The following is a 27,346-nucleotide window of genomic DNA, read 5'->3' on the forward strand; positions in this document are numbered from 1 at the left end:
ATAGATGATTTATTGCCAAACATGATAATTATAACTAACCTTATTTCATTAGGAATTAATTAATAGTAACAAACTTAACCACACGTACTTGTGATATTATAAGGTTCACGTGCTTCTCATCAAATAATACATATCATGAAAGCTCACTTTATCTAACGACTGAGGATGAGAACTACTTAAAACTTATTTAATGACGTACTTTGAGAGAGAGAGAGAGCTAGCCTAATTAACACCAAAAAATGTATCATTTATACCTTATTACATGGTTTATTGAGTTAGCCGCATTAAGTGAGAGATGCTCTTATCTTATCATTATTTTGTAGCTGGTATAGTATGGTGAGAGATGGGTACACTGACCACTCGACCAGTGCATGCAACTGATCCGAGTACTATTACTATAAACAAGAAAATATAGAACAGTACTGTTTCAAATTAATAAATAGAAACGAAAAGGCCCATCTTTCTTAAAATTGAGTACACATACATACCTAAGTTATGACACTTAATTTGAGCCTATAAAAGATCCCAATCCCAATACCTTATATCGTCTCATTTATTCTGGCCATATAATGACAAAACAAACACTCTATCTCTCTGTCTCTATGTTAGATTTCGCGGAATAATTTTAAGGTTCTTCTTTTAACACTTTTTTTTTTCATGCATATATATATGGTTGATTGATTATTTATTAGTAGGCTTAAGTATTATGTGCAAAGAGGAACAACATTCCCATCACTTAAAATGGCAAAACTCCCAATATTTCAGTTTGTGTGCGTTCTATGATTTATATAGTTTTTAATTTTTGGTATATTACTTGTAACTTCTATTTTCTTTATTCCATTGTGGATCACAAACAATCACATATGAAGAAGAGCCCAAACCATGTGTGTTAGCCGAGCTTTAAGGATCTTCACCATAAAGCATGGTGTTATATATATATATATATATTACAACCTTAATTAACTATTTTCCACAATTAATACTTGATCCTTCTACGATGAATATTGATAAAAAACTAATGCATAATGCACATGGTTCTGAATATATTGACTCTATCTTCTTCTCCTTTTCTCGATCCCATCCAAACAAAATTGTTTGATTCAATTCAAGTCTTCCCTTTTAGTACCTCCAAAGTCGAATCAACAGTATACTTTACAAATATTATATTTTAAAATAAATTCTATTTTTGTTTCTTATTTTCAGGTACTCTTGTTATAACTCAAAACAATATCACTCCATAATAGCTTCTTTAAGATCACACCATGATCAGTAACCTTAAGCTCGGAGTAGAAGTAGTGAGTGCACACAATCTATTGCCAAAAGATGGTCAAGGCTCATCGAGCGCCTTCGTTGAGCTCTACTTCGATGGACAGAGACACCGTACGACCATTAAAGAGAAAGACCTCAACCCAGTTTGGAACGAGACCCTCTTCTTCAACATCTCCGACCCTTCAAACCTCCATTACCTTTCTCTCGAGGTCAACGTCTTCAACAACGTCAGAGTCACCAACTCCCGCTCCTTCCTCGGCAAGATCAGTCTCACCGGCACTTCCTTCGTCCCTTACTCAGACGCCGTCGTTTTCCACTACCATTTAGAGAAGCGCGGCCTCTTCTCTCGTGTCAGAGGAGAGCTCGGTCTGAGAGTCTATGTCACCGACGAGGCCACCATGAAATCCTCAAACATGTCAGCCAATAATCATTCCGGTACGGCTGTTGAACCAGGTAACGAAAACTCGACTCGAAAAGGCGGGTCTCGGCATACTTTTCATCATTTGCCTCGTGAAACTCACCACCACCATGATCACTCCTCTTCCTCGGCCGCCGCATCAACGGCGGCTCCTTCTCATCTTGACTCTCACGTCCACCATAACGCTGCCAAATACGGCGTTATGGATGAGATGAAACAGCCTGAGCAACAGCAGCCGGCGAAGTTGGTCCGGATGTACTCGGCGACGCAGCCGATGGACTATGCTCTAAAAGAAACGAGCCCTTACCTCGGCGGCGGAAGAGTAGTCGGCGGCCGCGTCGTTCGAGGCGGAGACAAGACCTCTAGCACGTATGATCTCGTCGAAAGAATGTATTTTCTCTACGTGAGAGTTGGGAAGGCTCGTGAGCTTCCCGCCATGGATATTACAGGGAGTATAGATCCGTTCGTGGAAGTCAAAATCGGAAACTACAAAGGGATCACGAAACACTTCGAGAAAAAACAAAACCCGGAATGGAATCAGGTTTTCGCATTCTCGAAAGAGAGAATGCAAGCTTCGGTACTTGAAGTTGTGATCAAAGATAAAGATTTGGTCAAAGATGACTTCGTCGGAATCGTAAGATTTGACATTAACGAAATCCCACTCCGAGTTCCGCCGGATAGTCCTCTGGCTCCGGAATGGTACAGACTTGAGGATAAGAAGGGAGAGAAAATCAAAGGTGAGCTTATGTTAGCTGTTTGGATCGGGACACAAGCCGACGAATCATTCTCCGACGCGTGGCATTCAGACGCCGCCGCTCCGATTGATTACTCCTCCTCCGCCGTCTCCTCCACCATTCGTTCCAAAGTCTATCATTCCCCAAGACTTTGGTACGTGCGAGTCAACGTAATCGAAGCTCATGATTTGATCCCAACTGAAAGGAATCGCTTTCCCGATGCTTATGTAAAAGTGCAAATCGGTCACCAAATTCTCAAAACGAAGCCGTTTCAAGCTCGGACACTCAATGCCCTTTGGAATGAGGATATGTTGTTTGTAGCCTCCGAGCCATTCGAGGACCATTTGGTAATTACGGTGGAAGACCGAGTCGGTCCAGGGAAAGATGAGATTATTGGGAGAGTCGTCTTACCGTTGAATGCCATCGACAGACGCGCCGACGACCGTCCGATTCATTCCCGGTGGTTCAATCTTGAGAAGCCGGTTGCTGTTGATATTGATCAATTGAAGAGAGAGAAATTCTCCAGCCGAATCCACCTCCGAGTTTGCCTCGACGGAGGTTACCACGTACTCGACGAGTCGACTCACTACAGCAGCGATCTTCGTCCCACGGCCAAACAGCTCTGGAAGCCGCCGATCGGAGTACTGGAGCTCGGAATCTTGAACGCCTCTGGGCTCCATCCGATGAAAACCCGTGACGGAAGAGGAACATCCGATACCTACTGTGTAGCCAAGTACGGTCACAAATGGATCAGGACCCGAACATTGGTGGACCACTTGAACCCGAAATACAACGAACAGTACACGTGGGAGGTATTCGACCCGGCCACGGTTTTAACCATCGGAGTTTTCGATAACAGCCAGATCAGCAACGACAAAGGAGGGTCAAACAAAGATTTAAAAATCGGGAAAGTCCGGATCCGAATATCGACTCTCGAAACGGGTCGGATCTACACCCATTCATACCCGTTACTGGTGCTCCACCCGACTGGGGTCAAGAAAATGGGCGAGCTCCACTTAGCGATCCGATTCTCTTGCACCAATTTCGTCAACATGCTTTACGCCTACTCAAAACCGTTGCTCCCAAAGATGCATTACGTCAGACCCTTCAGCGTTATGCAGCTCGACTTATTACGCCACCAAGCCGTCAACATAGTAGCGGCGCGCCTCGGCCGAGCCGAGCCGCCGCTGAGAAAGGAAGTTGTTGAGTACATGTCCGACGTGGACTCTCACTTATGGAGCATGCGACGGAGCAAGGCTAATTTTTTCCGCCTAATGACGGTGTTCGGTGGAGTTTTCGCGGTGGGGAAATGGTTCGGAGATATTTGCACGTGGAAAAATCCGATCACGACGGTTTTAGTGCACGTGCTTTATTTGATGCTGGTTTGTTTCCCGGAGCTGATTCTTCCCACGGTGTTTCTGTACATGTTTTTGATCGGAATTTGGAACTACCGGTACCGGCCGAAGTACCCTCCCCACATGAACACGAGGATTTCTCAGGCGGAGGCGATCCACCCGGACGAGATGGACGAGGAGTTCGACACTTTCCCGACGAGTCGTAATCCGGACTTGGTGAGGATGAGATACGACAGGCTGAGGAGTGTCGCCGGGAGGATTCAGACTGTCGTTGGTGACGTGGCGACTCAGGGGGAGAGAATGCATGCCTTGTTGAGCTGGAGGGATCCTAGGGCTTCCGCCATCTTCGTCAGTTTCTGTCTTGTGGCGGCTTTGATTCTCTACGTTACGCCATTTCAAGTGGTGGCTGCTCTCGCCGGGTTCTTCGTTATGCGCCACCCGAGGTTTCGTCACCGGTTGCCGCCGGTTCCCGTCAATTTCTTCCGCCGGTTGCCTGCGAGGACTGATAGTATGTTGTAAACTTTGGGACACCATGCATTTTCTTTATTAATTATCCATGGTGTATGAGTAGTTTTGTTTGTTATAATTTGTAACTTTCTATTAGAATTCTAATGTTTTTAGTTTTATTACTATAGTACTACTTTTTCGCTTGAAACTTATACGTATATTACCTTAATTTGCTTCATTAGTATTATTATAAGTTAAAGATTTTATATATAAGCTATACATAGCAAAAGTTTTCTCTGTTTATTGTGATAAAGGCTTAAAATGTCTTGGTGATATATATATATATATATATATTTATAATTCTTCTTTTCAAATTTAGCCTACAGAATCGTAGATTCTAATATGCATATATATAAACTATATTCGGAAGACTTGAACAAGCATAACGTGATGACATTTCTCTAATAAGAAAAAGAATAAAAGTCATTATATATATAATTACTTTTAAAACTAAACTATATATTAATTTGTGATCATGATGATCAATGAAGATGAACGTTCATAGGTCTAAGTGACATGTATATATGAACCTTTGCTTCCATCATCCAACCATGTCAACTTTTTCATTTCATTTCTTGCTGTAAACAACCAATTAAGATGCATGTCTTCTCAACTAATTAAACAGAGATTAACCAACCCTACTATATGTTGTTATTTTTACCAACCAACGAATATATATTATTATTATTTTGTGATTATGTATGTAGTCAACCAATCGATATATACATATTCTAATTACATATGTATAAAAACCAAACGTGCAAACAAATACGGTGCAACTTTCTTTGATACGTGCTTCCATGATTTCCAATCATTGAAGAACAAATTATATGGATTCTTTTCTACTAGAAAAACCAGGAGTCAAGGCTCAAATCTTCATTCATTCACCAGTACAGTTCATTACCTACCAAAATGGTCTTCTTTGTATCCAAAAAGAAACCAAAAGTTTCCAGTAAGAAAAGAGAAGTAGAATCACCATCATCATCAAAGCAATGTTGCAGTTCTTCTTGCTCAATTTTACTCAGAATTCTTTACAAAATTCCCACTGCCATAATCTTGCTTTTTCTTATCTTCGTTTGGTCTTCCTCCACCACCATCATCTCTGGAAAAATTGTTCATCTGTGCGTCTCTTCGCGAAAGCTCAACGATCTCTACTGCTTATCTGCTGGTACACAACCCAAATTGGAAATCTCAGTACTTGACAACACTACTACTTTTGCTGGCAATGTGGATTTGAAGAAGAAGGAGATTGTTCTTGATAAGCAAGTTGTCCATGGAAATAGTACTAGTTTTGTTGCTAGCACTACTACTACTACTACTACTGCTACTCATACCAATGTGGAAGTGAAGAAAGTAAATGTTAGTAATGCTGAGCAAGTTTTTGCCCAGCATGGTTCGAATGTGGTTGACAATAGTACTACTGGTTCTGTTGTTACTACTACTACTAGTGCTATTGCCAATGTGGAATTGAAGAAGGAAAATTTTGTTGAGCAACATGATGTTGGGGATGGTTCAGATCCTACTTTTAGAGATAGTTTTGGCCATGATGAAGCAGACCATGATGAGCTTGAAAAGGCAGTTAAAATGGTTAAAGATCAACTTCAAGTACACCGGTCGTGGCAATCAGACAAGTATAATCAAAAAGGGTGTGATGGCAATGGAATTTATGTCTATGATTTGCCAACTAAGTTCAACAAGGACTTGGTTGGTCAATGTGGAGACATGGTTCCATGGATGAACTTCTGCAAGTATTTCACCAATGAAGGACTAGGACAGCCAATTCCAAAGCTAGGGAAGGCATGGTACAGGACACATCAGTACTCTTTGGAGCCTATTTTTCATGCCAGAGTTTTGAAGCATCCTTGTAGAGTTCACAATGAGGATGAAGCTAAGCTCTTCTACGTTCCATTCTATGGTGGCTTGGACATTTTGAGATGGCATTTCAAGAATGTTTCCAATGATGTTAAAGATTCTTTGGGGCTGGAGTTAATGAAGTGGCTTGACAGACAAAGGCCTTGGGCTAGGAATTCAGGCAAGGATCATGTGTTTGTATTGGGAAAAATCTCTTGGGATTTTAGAAGAAAAGAAAATTCTTGGGGAACTAGATTATTAGAGCTTGAGCAAATGCAAAACCCAACTAAGCTCTTGATTGAAAGACAACCATGGCATGAAAACGACATTGGAATCCCACACCCAACTTACTTCCACCCTCAATCTGATCAAGACATCATCTCCTGGCAGACAAAGATCATCAGCTCATACCGAAAACACCTTGTGAGTTTTGCTGGCGCAGCAAGGCCTGATGCACCAGAGAACATAAGGTCTATTCTCATCAATCAATGCACATCAGTAGATGATCAAAACTGTCAATTTCTTGACTGCAGTTCAGGTGGCTGCAGCCAACCCGAGTCGGTTATCGAGCTATTCGTTGAGTCTGAATTCTGTTTGCAGCCACCAGGAGACAGCCCAACTAGAAAATCTGTGTTTGATTCTCTAGTATCAGGCTGCATACCAGTCCTGTTTGACCCCTTCACAGCTTTCTATCAATATCCATGGCACTTGCCAGAGGATCATGCAAAGTACTCTGTTTTTATTGACCAGAAAGAGGTGAGGCAAATGGAGGTGAATGTGGTTGAAGAGTTGATGAAGATTTCTAAGAAACAAAGGGATGATATGAGAAGGTTCATTGTTTATGAACTTTTGCCTGGTCTGGTTTATGGTGATACAGATTCTCAGTTTGAAAAGTTTCAAGATTCATTTTCTATTACCATGAGTAATCTACTTGAGAAGGTGAAGAGATTGGAACAAAGCTGATTATTAGTTGGTGATTAAAACAATATCTTGCTTATTGACTTATTTTTTGTTTCTTGTAGTTCAATATTCAATGTTGAGGAACACAATCATATAGTATTTAGTTTGATTTTGTACTTATTTAACAGCTTTTTGCTTTCTTCAATTTTTTTTGTTAACATCAAAAGTGCAAGCTCAATTCTTAAAGCTTGCAAAGCCATTGAGAACACTTGTATTGTGTTGGGTTCAAAGTGAAATTTTTACAATTTTTCTATTGATTGATTAAAGTTGATGAAACCTTGTAATTTTTTGTAATTTTGTTGATATTGCTTATTGGTCTTCAAGTATAAAAATTGGTGGGCGTAAGTGAGGAGCCAATTAAGTTAGGGCGCTACTACTTCCCCCTAATAAATTTATGAAATAAGTATAAGCCAATTAATATATATTTGATATAATTAATATATAATTTTAAATTTATTCTTACTGCCACTTCCACATGTGCTAACTATTTTGTACAGACTTTGTTTAGAAATTAGATTTTAATAAAAAACAATTAGGGAAAATGATAGAAAAAGACAAATATATATTTCTAAAATAAGATTCGTTTGTTTAAATCAAACAAGTGAATATGAAATCTTTGTAATTTTTTTATCCTCTTGATCTAAAATCTAAGTTTTAAAGTGATTAGTTTTTTTTTTTTGAAGGAAAAATGATGTCTTGTTGTTATTATTGTTTGAGACAAAAAATAAAATATTTTATATTTTATGTTTATATATGCATTATACATGTCTATCAATAAAAATGTCACACCCTTCATCATCAAATAACATGAAATGAATTTCTAGATAATGTGAACCCACAAATGTGAAAAGCCCCACTACTAAATTCTGAAGCTAAAGACAAAATTAAAGATTTCTCATAAACTCCCTAGAGAAAATGAATGGAGAATGAATGGCCGCCACTCACAAATTTATTTTCCATTTTTATAATACACAATAATAATATTATTTTCCCATTTCACACAAAAACGAATAAATAGTGTTCACACACATTTTGAATAGCTCAAGTTTGACCCAACTATATTCACCACCGTCGGATCACCATACAACACGATGCGTATGCTGTGATGCAACCACAATCTCAACGGTGACACTTGGTCATATAAAAGCCACGTGTGAACTCCACAAGGCTCCACGTGCTAGTGTTCATTTGGGGCTCTGTATGTATATAAATGAATGAGAAGCTAGCTTTATCGGTATGTGCTCTCTTTCTCATACCAAATGCTTTGTACTTCGACTCGTTATCTCTTTCAAAAGAATCTGAGCGTAATTGCTGCTATTTCTGGGTCTCTTAATTCGGCTAAGAAATTCTCCTCTTCCTCCAACTTCAACCCTAAATCGACCCCTTTGGGCTTTAAACCGATTTCTCCAATTTGTGGCTCTCGAACGAAGTCCTTTTCTTGCAATTTCTCCGGCGTTTCGCAATCGGAACACTCAATGGCTAGCCAATCCCACTCCGGATCTGTCCACGACTTCACCGTTAAGGTTTGGCTTTATATTTTTTTATTAATTATTTCAAATCTTTTTAGGAGTGATTTTTCTTTGTGAACTTTTTTTTTTCTTCCCCTTCAAATTTGAAGGCAGCGTTTTACTATGTTTTGGAGAGAACCAAACGACGATGCTTTTTTTTTTTTTTTTTTGTTAAAAAAGACAATGTTTTCTAAAACCATATTGCTTTCTAAAACGACAATATTGTGTAGAAACGAGAATAGGGATGGAAATTTTTCCGTTGTTTAGAGTGCGGGGAAGGGGACAACACTGTTTTAAAAAAACGACAACGATATTATTTTTTTAAAACGACATTATATTTAAAACGACAATGTTTTGGATAAACGACATTTTTTTAAACACGACAATGTTTGAAAGAAACGACAATTTTTTATTTACCGACAACGTTGAACAGAGATTCACCCAACCCAAAACCATTTTATATTATGACAATATCCCTTTTGACACAATAAAACTGTAAAAAAAAACGACAGTATAAAGTATAAACGACAACAACAAAAGAGAAAAAATAGATATTTGATTTTCAGACTAGCATATTTTGAAGAATAAAGGAAAGAAAAAATATCTTACATACATATCCTAAAAAATAATAGTAAATGAAAAACTAAAAAAAGAAAAAAAAATGAGCGGAAGGGAACAGAACTGTATTGCCATTATATATATTATCTTTCTTGTGACTACAACGAAGTATTCTACCATTAATTCAATCCATGGCTAGCCAATCTAGTACCACTTCTATCCATGACTTCACTGTTAAGGTTTGTTTGATGGTTTTTGCATTTTTGTTATATTTATTTTTCTTATCCCTGTTTTCATTCTTGTTTCTTGAAGACTAATTTCTAGTATTTTGATTTTTTAAGAAAAATATTGAAGTGGGTTTGCTGATTTTCATTAGAAAAAGCTGCGTTTGCGTATCTTTATCAGTGTCTATATTCTTTTTATTTTTTAAGAACTGAAAATCATACCTTATTGAAGTTGAAGTAATAGTAGTTCTCACAGTTATCTCTTTTGGAAGAATGACAAGTATTACTTTCAACTAGTTAGATCTCATATTTGAATCATAACAAAGGAAAAGTTGACTTTTTTACTCGTGAAAGTAAAATTGATGGGGCTTTAGAAAAATATGTGGTGCAGAATATAATGGTGTTTGAAGTATCTTAGATCCAACTCAAACTACAGTCAAGTAAATTTTATGCATCTTTTTTCAGATCATAACTTTGAACATGTTTTAATCTTGCTTCTTGATCTGAGTTTTGGGTTATCTGCTTCGTGATTGATTTCATTTGAATTGTTTCTCCTTTGTCCTTAGTGGGTTGTGCTTGAATTAAATCAGCTGATGAATCTTGTCATCATTTTTTTCTTAATTGAGTTTTGTGGCAGTTGATATGGTGTCCTTTATTTTTTGTTATTCACTTTCGAACATAAGTTAATTGTATTGCATTTCCTTATATCTGCAGGATGCTAAGGGAAATGATGTTGATCTCAGCATCTACAAGGGAAAAGCCCTCTTGATTGTCAATGTCGCTTCACAATGGTGCAAATACTATTGGCTTTAGATTTTCACAATTATCTTTTCTTGCTTTGATTACTACACACCTAGTGTTTTCCGACCCAAAAAGCGTGTTTGAAAGTCTTTTAACATATTTTGCCTGGGGGACAACTGTTTGTTCAGTGGAAGCTTTGCATTTATCAAATATCATAGTGTGTTTATTGATTTAGATGAGTGACAGTTCGCTTATAATTTTTGGTGCAGTGGCTTGACCAATTCAAACTATACTGAGCTGAGTCAGTTGTATCAGAAATACAAAGACCAAGGTTTGCCTTGCCTCTACTATATTACCTCTCATTGTTTGTTGCTTTCAACAGAAATTAGCTCTCTCACTCATGCTATAATAGAGACTTGTTTAGTAAAATTATTTTCTTGAGATGATGTTAGTTAGTTTTTGTCTCATTTCAGCTGCCATAAGATGATCTTTTCAACCTATTCTTTAAAATGTATGCTTGAGGTCTAATAGAAAATTCTCAACTCAACAGGATTGGAGATTCTGGCATTCCCCTGCAACCAGTTTGGAGCTCAGGAGCCAGGAAGCAATGACGAGATCGTCGAGTTTGCTTGCACCCGCTTCAAAGCTGAATATCCCATATTCGACAAGGTATGTCGAGCTCCATGAGAATTAAGCTAAGTTTAACTGCACCAAAGTAATGGAAACAAACAAACAAAATTTGAACTTCTGTGTTATTCCCAAATTTAGGTGGATGTGAATGGTGACAATGCTGCTCCAATCTACAAGTACTTGAAGTCAAGCAAAGGTAGTCTCTTTGGGGACAGCATCAAGTGGAACTTCTCCAAGTTCCTTGTTGACAAAGAGGGGAAGGTTGTTGACCGATATGCGCCCACCACTTCACCTCTCAGCATTGAGGTAATAACACTAATAAAAGTTACATAGAATTAGCTTCTACTTGACAAAACCAACTATAATAGCTTTCTGGGTTTTTCTTGTTCTTACTCTTGCATATTCTTTTCCTAATTTGCAGAAGGATGTAAAGAAGCTTTTGGGAGTTGCATGAGTCAGCTCTTACCTCATAATCAATAATGGACGAGTGTTAGTATGAATAACCCTCTCTCTCCATGTATGTATTGGCCCCAGTGGTGGGCATAAATATACTCAAGTTGTATTTTGTTTGTTATGTATTGCTGAACCAGTCACTTCATTTTGAATTGAGACTGTTTTCGAGTTGGCACAAGTATATCCATATACCTTGTGCGTTGTGTTTATGCATATGAGAGCTTGGTTGTGCTTTGAAGGGTTTTTTGAGTGTCCAAGCGTTGCAAAACAATCGATATTCTTCTTAGACAGATAGAATTAGGCCCTGTCCCAAACATGAATAGCCTCTACAAACGACAAGAATTTAAAATGAATGTATTCAAACGACAATATTTCATATATGCCACATGGCAGTAATTGTGAATAAGAGTGAGAATGGAATGCGAGTAAAAAAAGGGGAAAAAACAATTTTCTTCAATGTATGGTCTTCCTCAATAGTCATTCCACTAAAATTAAGAAAAAAAAGTCATTTCATTGGAATCAAATGAATTGAAACTGGATTATTATTTTTTAAGAAGCAATGTTTAGTAGGGAGGAGAGATGAATCTCTTGTTTGGCAAATATTATATTAAAAAAGATACTATGGATTAACAATTATTATTCTCACCATCTTTGGAACCTAATACTAAACAATACAAAACAGAGCTACTTCTAGAATAAGTATTTTCATATTCAAATCTATTCTAAGATATCATAAATGTAGATATTTTACTTTCAAATTCTAAGATATTATTCAAATAAGATTTGTATGTTAAAATAAAATGTCATGATTAATTTTCGAATCTAAATTTAATATTATATATATCGTCGTCATAATTTAAGGGTGTTTGGTATGAGATTTGGTTTGATGATAATGAGAATGTCAAATTTAATCTATGTTTGATAAATTTATTTTTAATGGTTTGAGGATTTGTGTTTTCAAGTGAGTCATATTTTTTAGCTTGATTTGAGCGTAATTTTAAACAATGTAAACACTTAGGGTCCGTTTGGTAAAATTTTTGGTACTGTTTGGTAACCATTAAAAAAACAGTTTTTTATTTATTTAATTAAAAATTTGACAATTAAACATAAAATAGCGTTTGGTAACTCTATTTTTATTTTTTATTTTTTTAAATTTTAAACAAAATTTATTAAATTTTGAAAATAGAAAATTTTCACTTTCAAAATTTTTTAAACACAAAAATGAAAATAAAATTTTATTTTTATTTCTTTATTTTAAAAAAATAAAAATATGTTTGGTAACTATTTTTGTTTTTTGTTTTTAAAAACAAAAAATAATAAACGCGTTTGATAACTTTTATTTTTATTTTTTGTTTAATAATATGAGGTGTTGATTTGAAGAAGAGAAGAAAAAAAGAAAGAAAAAATTGAAAACTATTTAAAAAAATTTTGAAAGTGAAAAAATTCTATTTTCAAATTTTAATTAAAATTTAAAAAAATAATAAATAAAAATAGAGTTACCAAACACATTTTTTGTTTAATTATCAAATTTTTAATTAATTAAATAAAAAACTATTTTTTTAAGTGTTACCAAACGACACCTTAGTTTCGCATTTTATTAATCTAATTCACTTTAACTCTACTCCCACAAATTCAAATTTTATACTAAATACCCTAAAGATCAAATTTAACATTCAAATGCAGTTATTTTTTTTTTTAAAAATTCAATTATTTAGTGTTAATTTATTTTTAAATTAAGGATATTTTATTTTTAGATTTCAAATGTTTATTACTCGGAAAAAAATTATACGAAGAACATTTAAACCGTATATTAATAACGTTTTTAAAAAAAAAAAAATGAATGACATATAAAAATACATACATATTTATATGAATTTTTAATTAATTTAAACATAAGAATTGCGTTCTATAATTTATCTTCAAATTCAAATTTCATATTTATAAATATACGATACAAGCAACATATAATGCATATTTGCTTAGTTTTATTTATAAAATTTATTAATTATTTTTATTAAATTCTATCACTATCATATAAATAATAAATAAATAAATAAACATTATTATATATAAAAGAATGACATAAATATATTAAATGAAAAATTAAACCAAAACATTATTTATAAATTATATATATAATATGATAACATTTCTAAAATAGTTTTTTTTAATAAAAAGTAAGATTATGTATTATATATTATTAATATAATGATATTTTATAATATTTAAATTTATATTAAAATAAGTATTAAATATTTAGTGTTGCATTAAATATTATTATTATAATAATATAATTAGTAAAAAATTAGAATTATATATTATTATCATAATAATATTTTATAACATTTAAATTTATATTAGTATAATTATTATATATTATTATAATAATGATATTTTATAAGATTTGAATTAGAATTTATATTAATATAATTATTATATATGTAGTCTTATATTAAATATTAATATAATAATAGTATTTTATTATATTTGAACTTATATTAATATAATAATTAATAAATATCTATTTTAATTAGTTTCAAAGGTATATTCCGTTAACTATTTAGAATATTTTATTAAAGTTAACAAAACAAACTATTAAAACTAAAAATTTATGTAATCTACACACTGAAGAAATATGTTATAGTTCATTTTTGGGTGATTTAAATATTTAAACGATTTTTCAAATTAATGATGATAATGTTTCAAGTGAAATAATATTGTAAATAAACTCTTAACAAATATAAATACTTGTAAATTAAAATTAAAATTTAAATCGATAAGGAACCGACTAAACAAGGGAAATTTTACAAATAATACTTAATAATGACTAATATTACTAAAAAATCCTAGCACTATTAATATTTTCAATTTGATGCTAAACATTCCTCTCATACCCAAAATACCCATCCCATTATATCAAAAAATCCTAAAACCTTCTCTTCATCTCTCTCTCTCTCATTCTCACGAAATCATCTTTAAAACCTACAGATTTGTATAATTTTCTTGTCAAAATCATTGTTAGCCATCTCCATTGTCTCTGTGAAGTCGTCAATATCAAAGGCAACATCTATTTTGAGAGTTTTTGGAGGAGAAAAACCATGGGTAATAGTTTTGTACATTTTATGTGTTGTGTATTATTTGTTTATATATATTTTTTGGCTATTTTGAACAGACTTGAGCCTATATTGGTGTATTTTTTGGGATTTTTAGAGAGATTTCGCGATCTGTGTTTTTCTGGGTTTTTTGCAACTTTTTTGCTCGATAGGAGCTCGATATGAGCTCGATGGTATGTAGAAGAAGGTCTTTTATGAGCTCGATGTAGCTCGATTTGAGCTCAATAGGTTTAGGTTTTTTTGCTCGATTGTGCTCGATGGAAACTCAATAAGGGTTCGATTGGACCCTACAATATTTGAGCTCGATTATAGCTCAATAGGTTTAGGTTTTCTCGATATGTGCTCGATAGGATTCGATGGAGGTTTTGGTTAGATTTTATGTTCAGTTTAAGAAATGGTAGCTCGATACTAACTCGATAAGAGCTCGATGCTAACTCGGTAAAGCTCGATGATAGCTCGATAAAGCTCGATAATGTTCTTTTTTCATGAATGTCTGAAGAAATGATAGTTTTCCTGATAATTTTAATGTTTTTTTTCCAACACAGGCTCTATTGTATACATTTTTGTATCCTACAATGGTGTTTGGGAATTACAAGGGAATAAGTGGATTTTCAAGGACCCTCAATGCATGGTGATACTGATGGAGAATACTGTAACGTACTTGCAACTTCTTGACATATTGCACAAGGAACTTAAAGTTGATAAACAGATGTATGAGTTGAAATTGGAGGTTCCTTACACATGCGACGACCAACCGTTTACACCTGTTCATGTTGAAAGTGATCTTGGTGTCCGTGAATTCTTAGGAGTAACATCTAAAGAAAGGTTGGCCTTGTGTGTCACTCCTGTTAAAAAGATTGTCATTGTAGACCCATATTCCACTTTCGGACCTGAGGGAGCAGCCAATACTTTAGGATGTCCTATTGGTGACCTGAGGGACAACCAGTATGAGTACAACCCCTATGTGAATGACGATCCAGTAGCTGAACACAATGAGGACTTCGGATACAATTCAGTGAATGATGATCCAGCAGCTGAATATTTGCAAGTAGAACAAGCACAAGAACAACCAATATGTCATATTGCACGGGCGACCCACCAAGTCAAGGACGTCGAACACCTGGCACCAGCTCTAGTCGTCCTGGTGGAACAGAATATAACTATACATGGAACATTCCAATATGTTCAACAGAAGATCATAGAAAATGGAGTGCTCCCATGTTTACAAAAGAAGATATCAAGGATTCTAGTCGTTCTGAATCACCCTTATTCGGTGTAGCATTGGGGGAATTACTTCTTGGGAAGACATTTGAGAACAAGATGGAATTGAAAACCAAAGTGGCTCTCTTCGCAATGAAGAATAATTTTGAGTTTATGGTTAAGAAGTCTGGTACTGATGTGTTGTATATCACCTGCAAGGATCCTGATTGTGGTTGGAGAATAAGAGGGAAAAAAGTAGCGAGATCGGAGATGTTTGAGATCACTGTTTATAATAGTGTACATACTTGCTCACTAGAATTGCGACAAAAAGACCACCGTCAAGCAGCACCTTCTGTCATTGGGCACCTTATCAAGAACAAATATGCTACTAATGGCACTAGCTACCCACCAAACAACATAAAGGAGGATATGAAGAATAATTTTGGGATCGATATGAGTTATATGAAGGCTTGGAGATAGAGAGAAGGCACTTGGTTATGTCAGGGGGACACCTGAAGAATCGTACTCCAAGTTACCTTCTTACCTATACATGCTGCAACAAAAGAATCCAGGTACAATAATTGATTTTGTCATAGATGATGGTCTCTTTCTTTACTGTTTCTTCTCACTCGGAGTTTGTAAAAGGGGATTTACATCATGTCTTCCTGTTATATGTGTGGACGACACTTTCTTGAAGTCAAGGTACGGTGGCCACATGTTGTGTGTTGTCGCATTGGATGCGAATAACCACATTTATCCAATTGCGTTCGCGATTGTTGATAGTGAGAATCATGCTTCTTGGAAGTATTTCATGATGAAATTGAAGGAAGTCATTGGAGTTGTTGATAATATGTCTTTTGTATCAAATAGACATGCTAGCATTATTCATGCTCTTGAGTTGGTCTTCCCTGATGCCTACCACGGCGCATGCTACCATCACATAAGTATGAATGTACTCGCTAAGTTTAAGACCGATCACTGTCACAAGGAGATGTGGAATGCGGCATATGCATTTCGGAAGTCAAAATTTCACAGGTTCTTCAACAATATAAAGCAAATGGATCCTGCCATAGCTCAATATCTCGAGGGTATTGGCTTCGATAAGTGGACTCGTGCTTACTTTCCTGGGAATCGATATAGTGTAATGACAAGCAACTACGCTGAAAGTTTCAACAACAAAACCAGAGACGCAAGAACCTTCCCAGTCACTACTTTTGTGGAATTCATTCGTTTCACAATTCAGTCATGGTTTGCCGTGCGTCGTGAGGAGGTAGAGAAGTGCACATCCAAATTAGCAACAATATATGAGAAAGATGTCTCAGGCATTGCGGATGATGCAAGGTACTTGAAAGTCCATCCTCTTGGACAGTTTGAATTTCATGTGGTAGACACAGAAGGTGATGGTGAGGTGAATTTGATGACCAAATCATGCTCTTGTAGCCAGTTTTAAATAATGGGTTACCCTTGTGTTCATGGTGTGGCTGCAGCCATCTTGCGTAGTGTAAACATTTACTCATTGTGTTCACCATATTACACTACTGAGATGTGGAGGGAGTCTTACAAAGAAACAATTTACCCAACTGGCAACGAGGATGATTGGGAAGTTCCCGAGAACATAGAGAAAATGCAAGTTGGGGTTCCCGTTGAAAAACAACCAGTTGGTCGACCAAAGAAGAATAAGGTGGGAAGAAGGAAGACAAAATGCTACCCATCGAGTGGTGAAATCATTCGCAAAGAGCGCAAGTGTAGCATGTGTGGTGGTTTTGGCCACAATAGGGCTACATGCAAAGCTAGGCTATAAACTCTTTTTTCCCATTTGGACTTGTTGTATTAATAACCTAGCTTGTTTTCCCTCCTTTTTTATTTGATTTTTCTTAAAAGTTATGTTAAGCTTGATGTAAACTCGTTTTGAACTCAATAATATGTAGCTCGATAATGGTTCGATATGAAAATGATATTGCTTAATTGAAGCTCGATATAACTCGATAGTAATTCGATAATGGTTCGATATGAAAATGATATTGCTCAATAAAAATTCGATAACAGTTCGATATAGCTTGATATTAGCTTGATAATAGCCCATGAACGTTATAAAAAAAAGTGAACAAGAACTGTACATGTAAAGACCCTGTATATATACAATCATCAAGGTAACAAATTTTGATACCACAAGTCTGTGGTCCACTTGTTCCGGAACACCTCCATATTTTCATCGCAGATAGTTTCCAATGGAAGACCGACCATTAGATGCTCAATATGCTTGACAACATACACACCATAATCCCCACTGCAAAAAAAAAAAGTAAACATTAAGTGTACATTACTATAATTTTAGTTAGAAACAAATTTAGTATGAAGATGATGTTTGTTACCTTCTCTTTGACTGAGTGAGCTCGTGTTTCTGTTTGCGACGCCATGTGAACTGATGCAGCCTCTTTCCTGCTGATGGAATCTTCAACATCAAGCTATCAGTAAACAATTTACTTTGCATTAACAGAGAAGGAAGCAAAAAGCACCATGGACTCATAATTTCGTCAAGCTTTGTGTCACTAATGATTGAGTTGTCTGAATCGTAAACAGTCAGGGTCCAACAAGAAATGGAAGCCTCAATGGCAAACCAATGTTGTTGTCCATAGTTTTGGCACCAATATACATCCTCAACTCCTCCCCAAGATGCCAGAAACTGCTGCTCGATGCCGGTCAACATGGACATAACGTCAGAATCCCAAGTATACTTTGTTTTGTCGGCTGTTTTCTTGTACTGATCATATCGGGCAGGTATCACTTGTGAGAATAACTGTTCATCACAACTGCATTCTGTCGATATATATTGGGAAAATACTTGCGACGCATACGAAGCATGTGTTATTCCGCATCAATATGCTACAAAGAGAGAACGATAAAAAAAAAGTTAGCAAAGACCATCATAAATTGCTGTTGTCGAGCTCCATCGAGCTCACATCGAACTACTATCGAGCTCATATCGAACTACTATCGAGCTTCATCGAGCTCACATCGAGCTAATCTCAAACAGTAAACAACAACCCTATTTTAACATACCTATCGAACTCTTATCGAGCTCACATCGAGCTAATCTCAACAGTAAACAACAACCTTATTTTAACATCCCTATCAAACTCTTATCGAGCTCCATCGAGCTAATCTCAACAGTAAAAAACAACCCTATTTTAACATCCCTATCGAACTCCTATTGAGATCCATCGAGCTCACATCGAGCTAGGCTCAAACAGTAAACAACAACCCTATTTTAACATCCCTATCGAGCTCCATCGAGTCAGTAAACTCCCATCAGGCTCTTATCGAGCTCATATCGAGCTATCATCGAGATCATATCGAGTCAGTAAAAACAGAACATGTATGAATGGCTTACCCCATCATTGAGCCATGACTGGGGTGTCTTCCATGTTAGAAACCACGCTGGACCGTGATTCCCAGTCTTTACATCCCTCGGGGTTTTGTTGGGCATGTCTCAAAGCAACCACTTGCACATTGTCCTATACTGTTTGGGATCTGGCTTCTTGAGAGGGTCCAACACCGATGTAGCCTCCTCTGCTGGTGCAGCTGCATCAGTGTGAGATCTTTTCCTCGTGGGATCGGTGTAGTCCTCAAACCAATCTAGCTTGCGTCTTTGGCGTCTAGTCCTCTGAAACTGAACCCCAACAACATCCTCAGGGTTGACAATAACGACTCCCAGAGTCCCAGCATCAGGTGTCACAATGATGGTAGGAGGCGTGGTTGGATCATCAACATAGTCTAGAGGAATATCCAATGACTCTGAGTCTGAATCTGCATTGGAGCCCCTCGGTTTCTCCTTAATAAATGTCAGGATCTGACTGACTACGTCCAAGATCACTGACTGGTTCTTCAGGAGGGTTTCGTGTCGACCCTCGACTCTATCCAATCGCTCAATCAAGTCGGCGTGCTTAGGGGCTAAGGTTGAGGCTGGTGTTGGGGCTGACGCTGAGGCTGGGGCTGATGTTGGGGAGAAGGCTGAGGCTGGGGCAACAGGAGGGGTGGGACTTGCAACCTCCTCCCTCGGGGCAGCTTCATCAAATATCTTGGCTGCCTCGGCTGCCTGAGAAACTATCTCCGCGATTTTCTCAAAAGTCGCATCCTCCTCCTCTTCATCAGCCTCCGAGGGATTCTGGCCAAGCCCAGGATAAAGGGGAAGATCTCCCTCTGTCAAAGACAAATAATAGTCTTTTTCTGCTGGTCGAGACTTCAACATCAGAAGGACAATCAACTGTAAACAACATAAAACATTTGGTTAACTCAAATAATGATAAAAGATAAGCATATAGATCAAAAAAACATAACTTACATTCTTCTTCAATAACATCGGTGCGATGACGGACTTGGTGAAATCCTTGTTCCTCCGATGCGACCAACTAAGCATTCTCGAGACCATGTTTCCCGAGCTCACAACAAGCTCCGTCGCAAGCTGCTGGATAGCCTCATATGCCCAGTACTGTAAGGCCGGGGCATAACCATACATACTGTACTTGGACTCTTGCTGCACCTTGGCATCCTTTTTGGCATCATAGCTGGCCTTTTGCTTCACCATGTCCTTCTTACAAGACTGCAATAGCCTCCTATAAGAGCACTTCCCCCATGGATAGCTGAAGAAGTACTCTACATCCTCAAAAATTTTAAGAATATCTCGCCAAATGTGCAACTTGCCCTTAACGGCATTCAGAACCCCCTCAACAAACAAACACAGGCCAAGCTTGTACACATCTTCCACAACCGTACAAGTCTTGAAAGCATGGTCCACCTGTGAGAGCTTTACTTTCTCAGCATCGTTGAAATACTCCTTTATCAACCGGTCGCTGAGATTACGCCCTTCCAACTCTTCTGGTGACGGGAAGGTACTGAAATTCAACCTCGTCACCAGGGAAAACTCTCCCATGCCGAATCTACAAGACTTCGACCCCAAGAAAAAATGCACCTCATCTTCGTTGTTGCTGGCGATTTTCCTCAGCAACAGTTGATGCACCAAGACTCCGGAGAAATTAAACTCCAAAGCCAAAAAGAACTGCTTGAAAGGGGATTCCTTAGCCCTTTCAAGCAGCCTAACCTCCACAAACCTAGTCATAATGTGATTTAAAGTACTACTACCCCGATATGTCACTCGACCAGGAAAGTGATCATTGAACGAAACAAGCAACTTAGGCATCTGCAACAACACATGAAAAAAAATTGGTAAGAAAACAAAAAGTTAAACATAATCAGGAAAAAATTCAAAAAAATTTCATCAAAAAACTGAAATAAGCTGTCATCGAGCTCTATTGAGCTATAATTGAGCTGAAACATACACTATCGAGCCAGTGTCGAGCCTATCGAGCTAAGCAAAATCTGTCTACATAAATAACCATCGAGCCTATTATCGAACCATTATCGAACTTATCGAGCTGTGTTTATTAATACCACAGATCCATCGAGCCTACTGTTGAACCCTTATCGAACCTGTCGAGCCCTTTTAACCTAATACCACAGATCTATCGAGCTCTTATCAATCCACCATCGAACCATTCAAACTACCCTATCGAGCCTACTATCGAACCATAATCGAGCCTATCGAGCAAGTTTTATATATTACCCATGGATAGCATCGAGCTTCTATCGAACCTTATCGAACCTATCGAGCCCTTTTAACCTAATACCACAGATCCATTGAGCTCTTGTCAATCCACCATCGAACCATTCAAACTACCCTATCGAGCCTACTATCGAGCCTACTATCGAACCATAATCGAGCCTATCGAGCTAGTTTCATATATTACCATGGATAACATCGAGCTTCTATCGAACCTTCATCGAACCTGTAGAGTCCAAGAACTTTACTTAGCTAGTTAGATAGTAGTATTATAGTATGTATAGTGTTATCTTTGTAACTGTGGATTTTTGGTTCAGACCGGGAATTATTTGGACACTCATAGTAGTACTTATAGATTTTCTAAGTTTAACCTATAGTTTAAGAATATTAAGTATAACCTAAGGTTTGATTATATGACTGATATTAAGGATAATATTTGTTATACTATAAGGTTTAGATGAGGACCAATAGGATTTTAAGCACATGTTATGAATGGGTGATTAAGGATTAAGTATTTTGAAGATTTAATTTAATAAGGAGTAAAGTTTGAATGCAATAGGGTCAGTCAGCAGCTTTGAATACGTTGAGGGCTTAGTCAAGGCTGTTTACTCCATTCAAACTTAGCTAAAAATGTGTAATTTCGTGTTTAAATATTCAGCGTGTGCCGATATATCGCAGCTATAGGGGGCGATATATCGCAGCACGTAGATACGGAAAACACGAAACGATGCACGGTCACCTCGGGCATACTGGCCCAGGCGATATATCGCCTACAGGGGGCGATATGTCGCCTCCTTCAGCATAATTTAAATGTTTTTGAATTCTTTTTCCTTTCAGCCATTCAACTTCTTCATATGTCCAGCATCTTTTGAACGAGTCTTCAGCCTCTGCTGAACGATTATTCAAATTATTTTCACCGAAAAAGCTATTATTTTTATTCAAGTAAAATTAAGATTCCGTCATTCCCAAACTCTATAAATAGGACCTAGTACCCAGCCATTATTCACCTTTTACTCTAAGTTCAGAAGCTGCAAGTGCTAGGAGAGTGTGAGAGTTAAACACTTGGGTGGGGAAATCATAAGCTTAATCATCTTAAGCTTATCAAACACTTTGGGAAGTAAGATTTCATAGTATTTCGGTTCGAGGGTTAGATTGATCTACAAGTCCTCAAGGTATTCAATACACTCTAGTTCATTGGTTTTATGTTATGTTTCCCTTATCTTAGTCTTCTACTCAGTCTTCTAACCTCATTCTTATCTTGGTTAGGGAATCTAAGTTCTTGAGCGCATAAGTTTTGGTAAGTGTGACTTTCAATGGTTTAGTCTTTCCATTCCTTTCATTTCATCTCTTTTTCTTCATTAGACTCACCCTTTTATATATGGTTTTAGGAGTGTTCCAAAAGTCCCAACTCTGTCCTCACATCCCGGTAACTTTGGTAAGGAAAATAGGATAGAATCTATATGTTTTATGCTTATGTTATCTTATGTTTTATGTTATGAAATATGTTATGATAAGTGTTATGATGTGTATGTTTGTAGGCTTGGGCATATGACCCATTTGACTAACAAGACCCCAAATAGATTATGGGCATATGACCTACTTAGCTAGTAGGGACCCCACTAATCTCATGGGCATATGACTTGTTTAGTCTATGGGACCCCAAGTAATAATGGCCATTATAGTATGTGTATGTATTAAGTGTTATGTTATGTCTTTATGATTATTATGAAATTTATGTACATGATGTATGTGCTAGATTTTCCTTGGTGGGCATTAGGCTCATTCCTTTTTTGTTTTATGTGCAGGAAAATAGCTATTAGTAGCGGTAGGTTCGTGGATGCTTGGAGATTGTGTATCGATGGTGAATGGATTCAAGGAGTCGAGAGTTCGATCTTTCGAGGATGTAGTCTTGTTTTACCTTTTTATGGTTTTACATGTATTTTTCCGCACTTTCTATGTAACTCCTTTTTACTTTAAGCTATGTTTTGTTTTAAAGACAATGGGTACCCATATCCTACTTATTTTATGAAAGTAACTGTTGTTTCTACAAGTTTCTAATAAATTTATGGTATTTTCGCAAATGTAAGTCTTATTAAGGTTTGTATGTATAGTTTCATTAATGGTCCAAAAGTCTAGAGTAGTGGGTCACTACAGAACCTATCGAGTAATAGCTCGAACCCAGAAAAAACCACAGAAAAACCCAGACCAAAGAACTACCATACCCATTCTACACCACCAGATTTAAAGGGATCAAAACAACAAAAATAATCATGGGGGTTCAAGAATATACCTTAATGAGAAATGGGTTCGATTGATGGGTTCGACGACATGTGTTTCGAGCTTTGTTGTCGCCATTGGCTCGACAGGTTCGACAGGCCGACTTCGGAGAAGAGAAAGAGAGAGCCTGAGATCGACGACGATGGTTATCGCAGAGGGTTTCCTTCGGTTTTTGGGGTTTTTGGGTTTCTTTCGGATTGGTTTTAGGTTTCGGGGATTGAGAGACTGAGAGAGTTTGTGTGGGAAAAATTTGAGTGGAAAAAAATGAGAGGGGTATTTTTGGTACTTGGTGAAAGTTTATCACCAATTTGAAAAATTTATTAGTGCTGGTATTATTTAGTAATTATACCCACTATTATGCATAAATAGTAAAATTTTCCGTAAACAAATTATAAATATGAGAGGGGTATTTTTGGTACTTGGTGAAAGTTTATCACCAATTTAAAAAATTTATTAGTGCTGGTATTATTTAGTAATTATAAGCATTATTATGCATAAATAGTAAAATTTTCCGTAAACAAATTATAAATATGAGTAGAATATTATTTCATTCTGCCCAACACATCGTTAAAACGACACATTTATAATACAGTAGAAAAGTGTAATACGACTAAAAAAAAACCAGTGAATGGTTTTTCTAGCAACTTATGAGTGGTTTCTTATTTGTAAAATAGAAAAGTTTCAGTATGTAAAAAAGAAATGAACAGTGTGATGTGTTGTCCTATCATAATACAGTAGAGTTGTGTTTATTTTTTATTAAATAAATAAATAAAATATGCCAACTGTCATGCCATGTGGCTCGGGTTAAATTTCCATCGTGATAGCTAGGATTTTTCTTATTAAAACAGCAATGAAAACATAAATATAAGTCATGTAACAGTATTGGCAGAAGAAAAAGATTGAAGTTGAGTTCTGCTGAGTGTCTGACCACAATGAATAAAAATGACAAGCCAGCCAACGCAGAATCTAGAAACAATTTATAACTTTATAGTCAGGTTAGTCTTTTTTGTCAAATATTTTTTCTGTAAAATCATTCAATACATGTTTATATCCTAAAAAAGTTGTTTTTATGGTTGTTTCTAGTGAAGATTAACAATTTAATTGCATTGATATTGTTCACTTTTAGCTCCATTAACCACCCGTACTGAGATTTTGAATGCTGGGTATGTACTCATAATTTATTATGTTATGGAAATTTCCCACTCTTTTTTGCTTAATTGTTAACCTATGGCAAATATGTGTCTGGTTCATGATATGATTTGATAAAGATTTATGGATTTGAAAGGCTTCATAAGCTTTGAAGCAGCAACTTTATGACATTGAGGAATACTTTTGTTTTTATTTTTAGTTTAAACTCTTTTTCATTGATTGCTAATAGATCATTTTTGTTTTGACTAACATACATGGGAATTGTGAATAATCTAATTGGATGAGTATATTCAAGAAAAAGGATTTATTGTGTTAAAACATGGATATGCATATTGAAATATGTTATCGATTAAACTTGAGTTGAGGTGAAAAATTAATGTTGTTTGGAGAAGGCTCAGTGTATAGATTATTCTATTATCTTTGACTGATAGAAATTGAAAACTAGAGAAAGAATTTAAAATATGTTTGTATACCTTCAAATGTTTAGAACAAATAGATGAGCCTATTTAGCTGAGCTCACACACAAAATGTGATATTCTAACATAATAGAGTACATGTGTAAGTTGCTAATAGGACTGAAGCTTAATGCAAAAGATATACAAATTAAGCTAATATAAATTAGAATTAATCTAGTTTAATATCCCCCGCGAACTCAGGGGGTGGGGAAGCACCGTGAGTTTGTTCATGGGCTCTTGAAATCGAGAAGCAACCAGAGGTTTAGTCAAGCATTTAGCTAGTTGATCTATAGATGGCAGAAATGAAAGTGCGAGAGTACGATGAGCAACCCATTGGAGGACAAAATGAAGATCAATTTCAACATGTGTTGGTGCGGGCTTGAAGGACGGGATTCGAAGCCAAATTAATAGTGTTGATGTTGTCACAGTAGAGAAATGGAGGAGATGATAATGGCAGACCAATTTCAGAGAGAAGAGACTCATTCCAGGAACGTTCAACGGCTCCATTGGCTAAAGCACGATACTCGGACTTAGTGTTGGACCAAGACACAACTTTCTGCTTATTTGAAGTCCAAGAAATGAGATTGTGACCAAGAAAGATGCAATAAGCGTCGGTGCATCAACGGTCATTGGGGCAAGAGGCCCAATCTGCATCAGTATCGGCATAAAGAGTGTGATCAAGAGATGGTTGAAGGAAGAAACCAAGATGGGCGGTACCTCGCAAATAACGAAGAACTTTTTTAATCGCTTGCATATGAATAGTAGTGGGTGAATGAATAAATTGACATAATTTATTGACTGCGAAAGAGAGATCTAGCATGGTCAAAGTGCAATATTGCAAGGCCTCAATGAGACTTCTATATTCAATAGGATCAGTCAATGGTTCACCATTATGAAGAGACAAGGTGCCCAAGGCAATAGACGTAGCAAGTGATTTGGAGTTATACTTAGCTTGGCTGAGATGAAGATCGTTAGCAGACCGAGACACTTCGATGCCAGGAAAGTAGTGTAGATTACCAAGTTCTTTGACTGCAAATTTTGTACGAAGATAGGCAACCAAAGAGGAGATGGTAGCTGAACAAGACCCTGTGACAATAATATCATCAACGTAAATGAGTAAGACAATCATGAATGTACCTGACCAAGAAATGAAGATAGATGGATCAACCTTAGATATTGTGAAGCCTCAAGAAAGTAAAGCTGAACTAAGTTTCGTGAACCACGCTCGTGGTGATTGTTTAAAACCGTAAATAGACTTGGACAGCTGGCAAACATAGGAAGGATTTTTGTCATCAACAAATCCTTGTGTATGGTCCCCTCCCTTTCTATAGTTTTCAAGCTTATTTTACTCAAATTTATGCATAATCATTGAGCATTTTTATGTTTTTTTAGTACACATAACATTGACATTTTATCAAACTAGAAATTATTATTATGTGGGATTAATAATCAAATCAATTGAATTCTCAAACAATGCATGCGTTACACAATATAGTTGATGCTTTAGCAAAAAACACTCTCGACTCTTCCTCTCTCCTAAAGCTTCCTCTAGGTCTTTCTCTCTGCCAAAACTTTTTTCTCCATGTGTATGGTGATGACTACTGAATCTTTGGGAGTGCTTTGCTCAGTTGTAGAGGTTTTCGAGAGTCTTTCTGTAACGACCCAAAATTGCTAATAAGGCTTAAGGGCCTTGATTAGTGTGTCGGGAGGGCATAATTGGAAGTTATGTGAATTAATGATGAGAATGCATGATTATGTGATATGCATGATCCTATGACTATATGGATATGTGGAATGCATGTTCATGATCATTAGATAAGCATGCGGGCCCTGTTTAGTCTGTAAGGGCATAATTGTAATTTTGGCCCGTTAGGGCATAAATGTGATTAATTGTGATAACTGTTGAGACAACATTATTATGTGGATATATATATATATTTGCAGCATTCGACATGAAGCGATCCTAGGGAGCAAGTAGCGAGAAAGTCACAACGGGACCCGGTACTTGACTCGGGGGCGAATCAAGGGGTATTTTGGGTAATGGACATTTATTTGGGTTATTGAGTTATGAACATAAATAATTGGAGATATATTTGAGGTTAGGAAGCCTAGGTGGGAATACCGGGGAATTTTACCATTTTGCCCTCAGGGACGTTTTCAGTACTCCGAGCCTTTGAGGTGACCTTAGAAAATTAAGTTAAATAAAACAAAACCAAAGAAATTTTCAGAACCTTGTGAACTGACCCAAGGCACCCTATTTTTTTCCTCTCTTCTTTCTCTAATTCATACCAAGGAGAATTTTGAAGATCAAGCTAGGATTTGGGGCT

General features: G+C 36.6%; 4 protein-coding genes across 5 annotated transcripts; 3 read left to right on the forward strand and 1 right to left on the reverse strand.

Moving 5' to 3' along the window:
- The first annotated feature begins 1,195 nt into the window (after positions 1–1,195).
- Positions 1,196–4,467, forward strand: LOC133778399 (multiple C2 domain and transmembrane region protein 7-like). The gene has a single exon (XM_062218305.1). It carries the CDS (start codon positions 1,263–1,265, stop codon positions 4,293–4,295), a length of 3,033 nt encoding a protein of 1,010 aa, XP_062074289.1. The 5' UTR covers positions 1,196–1,262; the 3' UTR covers positions 4,296–4,467.
- A 728-nt stretch (positions 4,468–5,195) lies between these two features.
- LOC133780085 (xyloglucan-specific galacturonosyltransferase 1-like) lies at positions 5,196–7,097 on the forward strand. Its single transcript, XM_062219964.1, has 2 exons — positions 5,196–5,676; positions 5,800–7,097. Exons 1-2 carry the CDS (start codon positions 5,196–5,198, stop codon positions 7,095–7,097), a joined length of 1,779 nt encoding a protein of 592 aa, XP_062075948.1.
- A 1,227-nt stretch (positions 7,098–8,324) lies between these two features.
- On the forward strand, positions 8,325–11,442 carry LOC133778400 (probable phospholipid hydroperoxide glutathione peroxidase). 2 transcript variants are annotated; one of them, XM_062218306.1, is made up of 6 exons: positions 8,325–8,617; positions 10,099–10,175; positions 10,395–10,456; positions 10,676–10,794; positions 10,894–11,061; positions 11,177–11,442. In XM_062218306.1, exons 1-6 carry the CDS (start codon positions 8,354–8,356, stop codon positions 11,207–11,209), a joined length of 723 nt encoding a protein of 240 aa, XP_062074290.1. In that variant the 5' UTR covers positions 8,325–8,353; the 3' UTR covers positions 11,210–11,442. The 2 variants fall into 2 exon arrangements, with proteins under 2 accessions (XP_062074290.1, XP_062074291.1); XM_062218307.1 differs by lacking the exon at positions 8,325–8,617 and adding an exon at positions 9,191–9,399.
- A 14,196-nt stretch (positions 11,443–25,638) lies between these two features.
- On the reverse strand, positions 25,639–26,148 carry LOC133780086 (uncharacterized mitochondrial protein AtMg00810-like). Its single transcript, XM_062219965.1, has one exon. The coding sequence runs from the start codon at positions 26,146–26,148 to the stop codon at positions 25,639–25,641; it is 510 nt and encodes a 169-aa protein (XP_062075949.1).
- Between the last annotated feature and the right edge of the window lie 1,198 nt (positions 26,149–27,346).

Source organism: Humulus lupulus, chromosome 5 (assembly GCF_963169125.1).
Source record: "Humulus lupulus chromosome 5, drHumLupu1.1, whole genome shotgun sequence".
Lineage (NCBI taxonomy): Eukaryota > Viridiplantae > Streptophyta > Magnoliopsida > Rosales > Cannabaceae > Humulus > Humulus lupulus.

Excerpts from the sequence above, each read along its gene's own strand:
- LOC133778399 (XM_062218305.1), top strand. The coding sequence starts at position 1,263 with ATGATCAGTAACCTTAAGCTCGGAGTAGAAGTAGTGAGTGCACACAAT.
- LOC133780085 (XM_062219964.1), top strand. The coding sequence starts at position 5,196 with ATGGTCTTCTTTGTATCCAAAAAGAAACCAAAAGTTTCCAGTAAGAAA. Across the intron at positions 5,677-5,799 it reads GCAAGTTTTTGCCCAGCATG|ATCCTACTTTTAGAGATAGT; the intron begins GTTCGAATGTGG and ends GGGATGGTTCAG.
- LOC133778400 (XM_062218306.1), top strand. The coding sequence starts at position 8,354 with ATGCTTTGTACTTCGACTCGTTATCTCTTTCAAAAGAATCTGAGCGTA. Across the intron at positions 10,795-10,893 it reads AATATCCCATATTCGACAAG|GTGGATGTGAATGGTGACAA; the intron begins GTATGTCGAGCT and ends TCCCAAATTTAG. Across the intron at positions 11,062-11,176 it reads CTTCACCTCTCAGCATTGAG|AAGGATGTAAAGAAGCTTTT; the intron begins GTAATAACACTA and ends CCTAATTTGCAG.
- LOC133780086 (XM_062219965.1), bottom strand. The coding sequence starts at position 26,148 with ATGATTGTCTTACTCATTTACGTTGATGATATTATTGTCACAGGGTCT.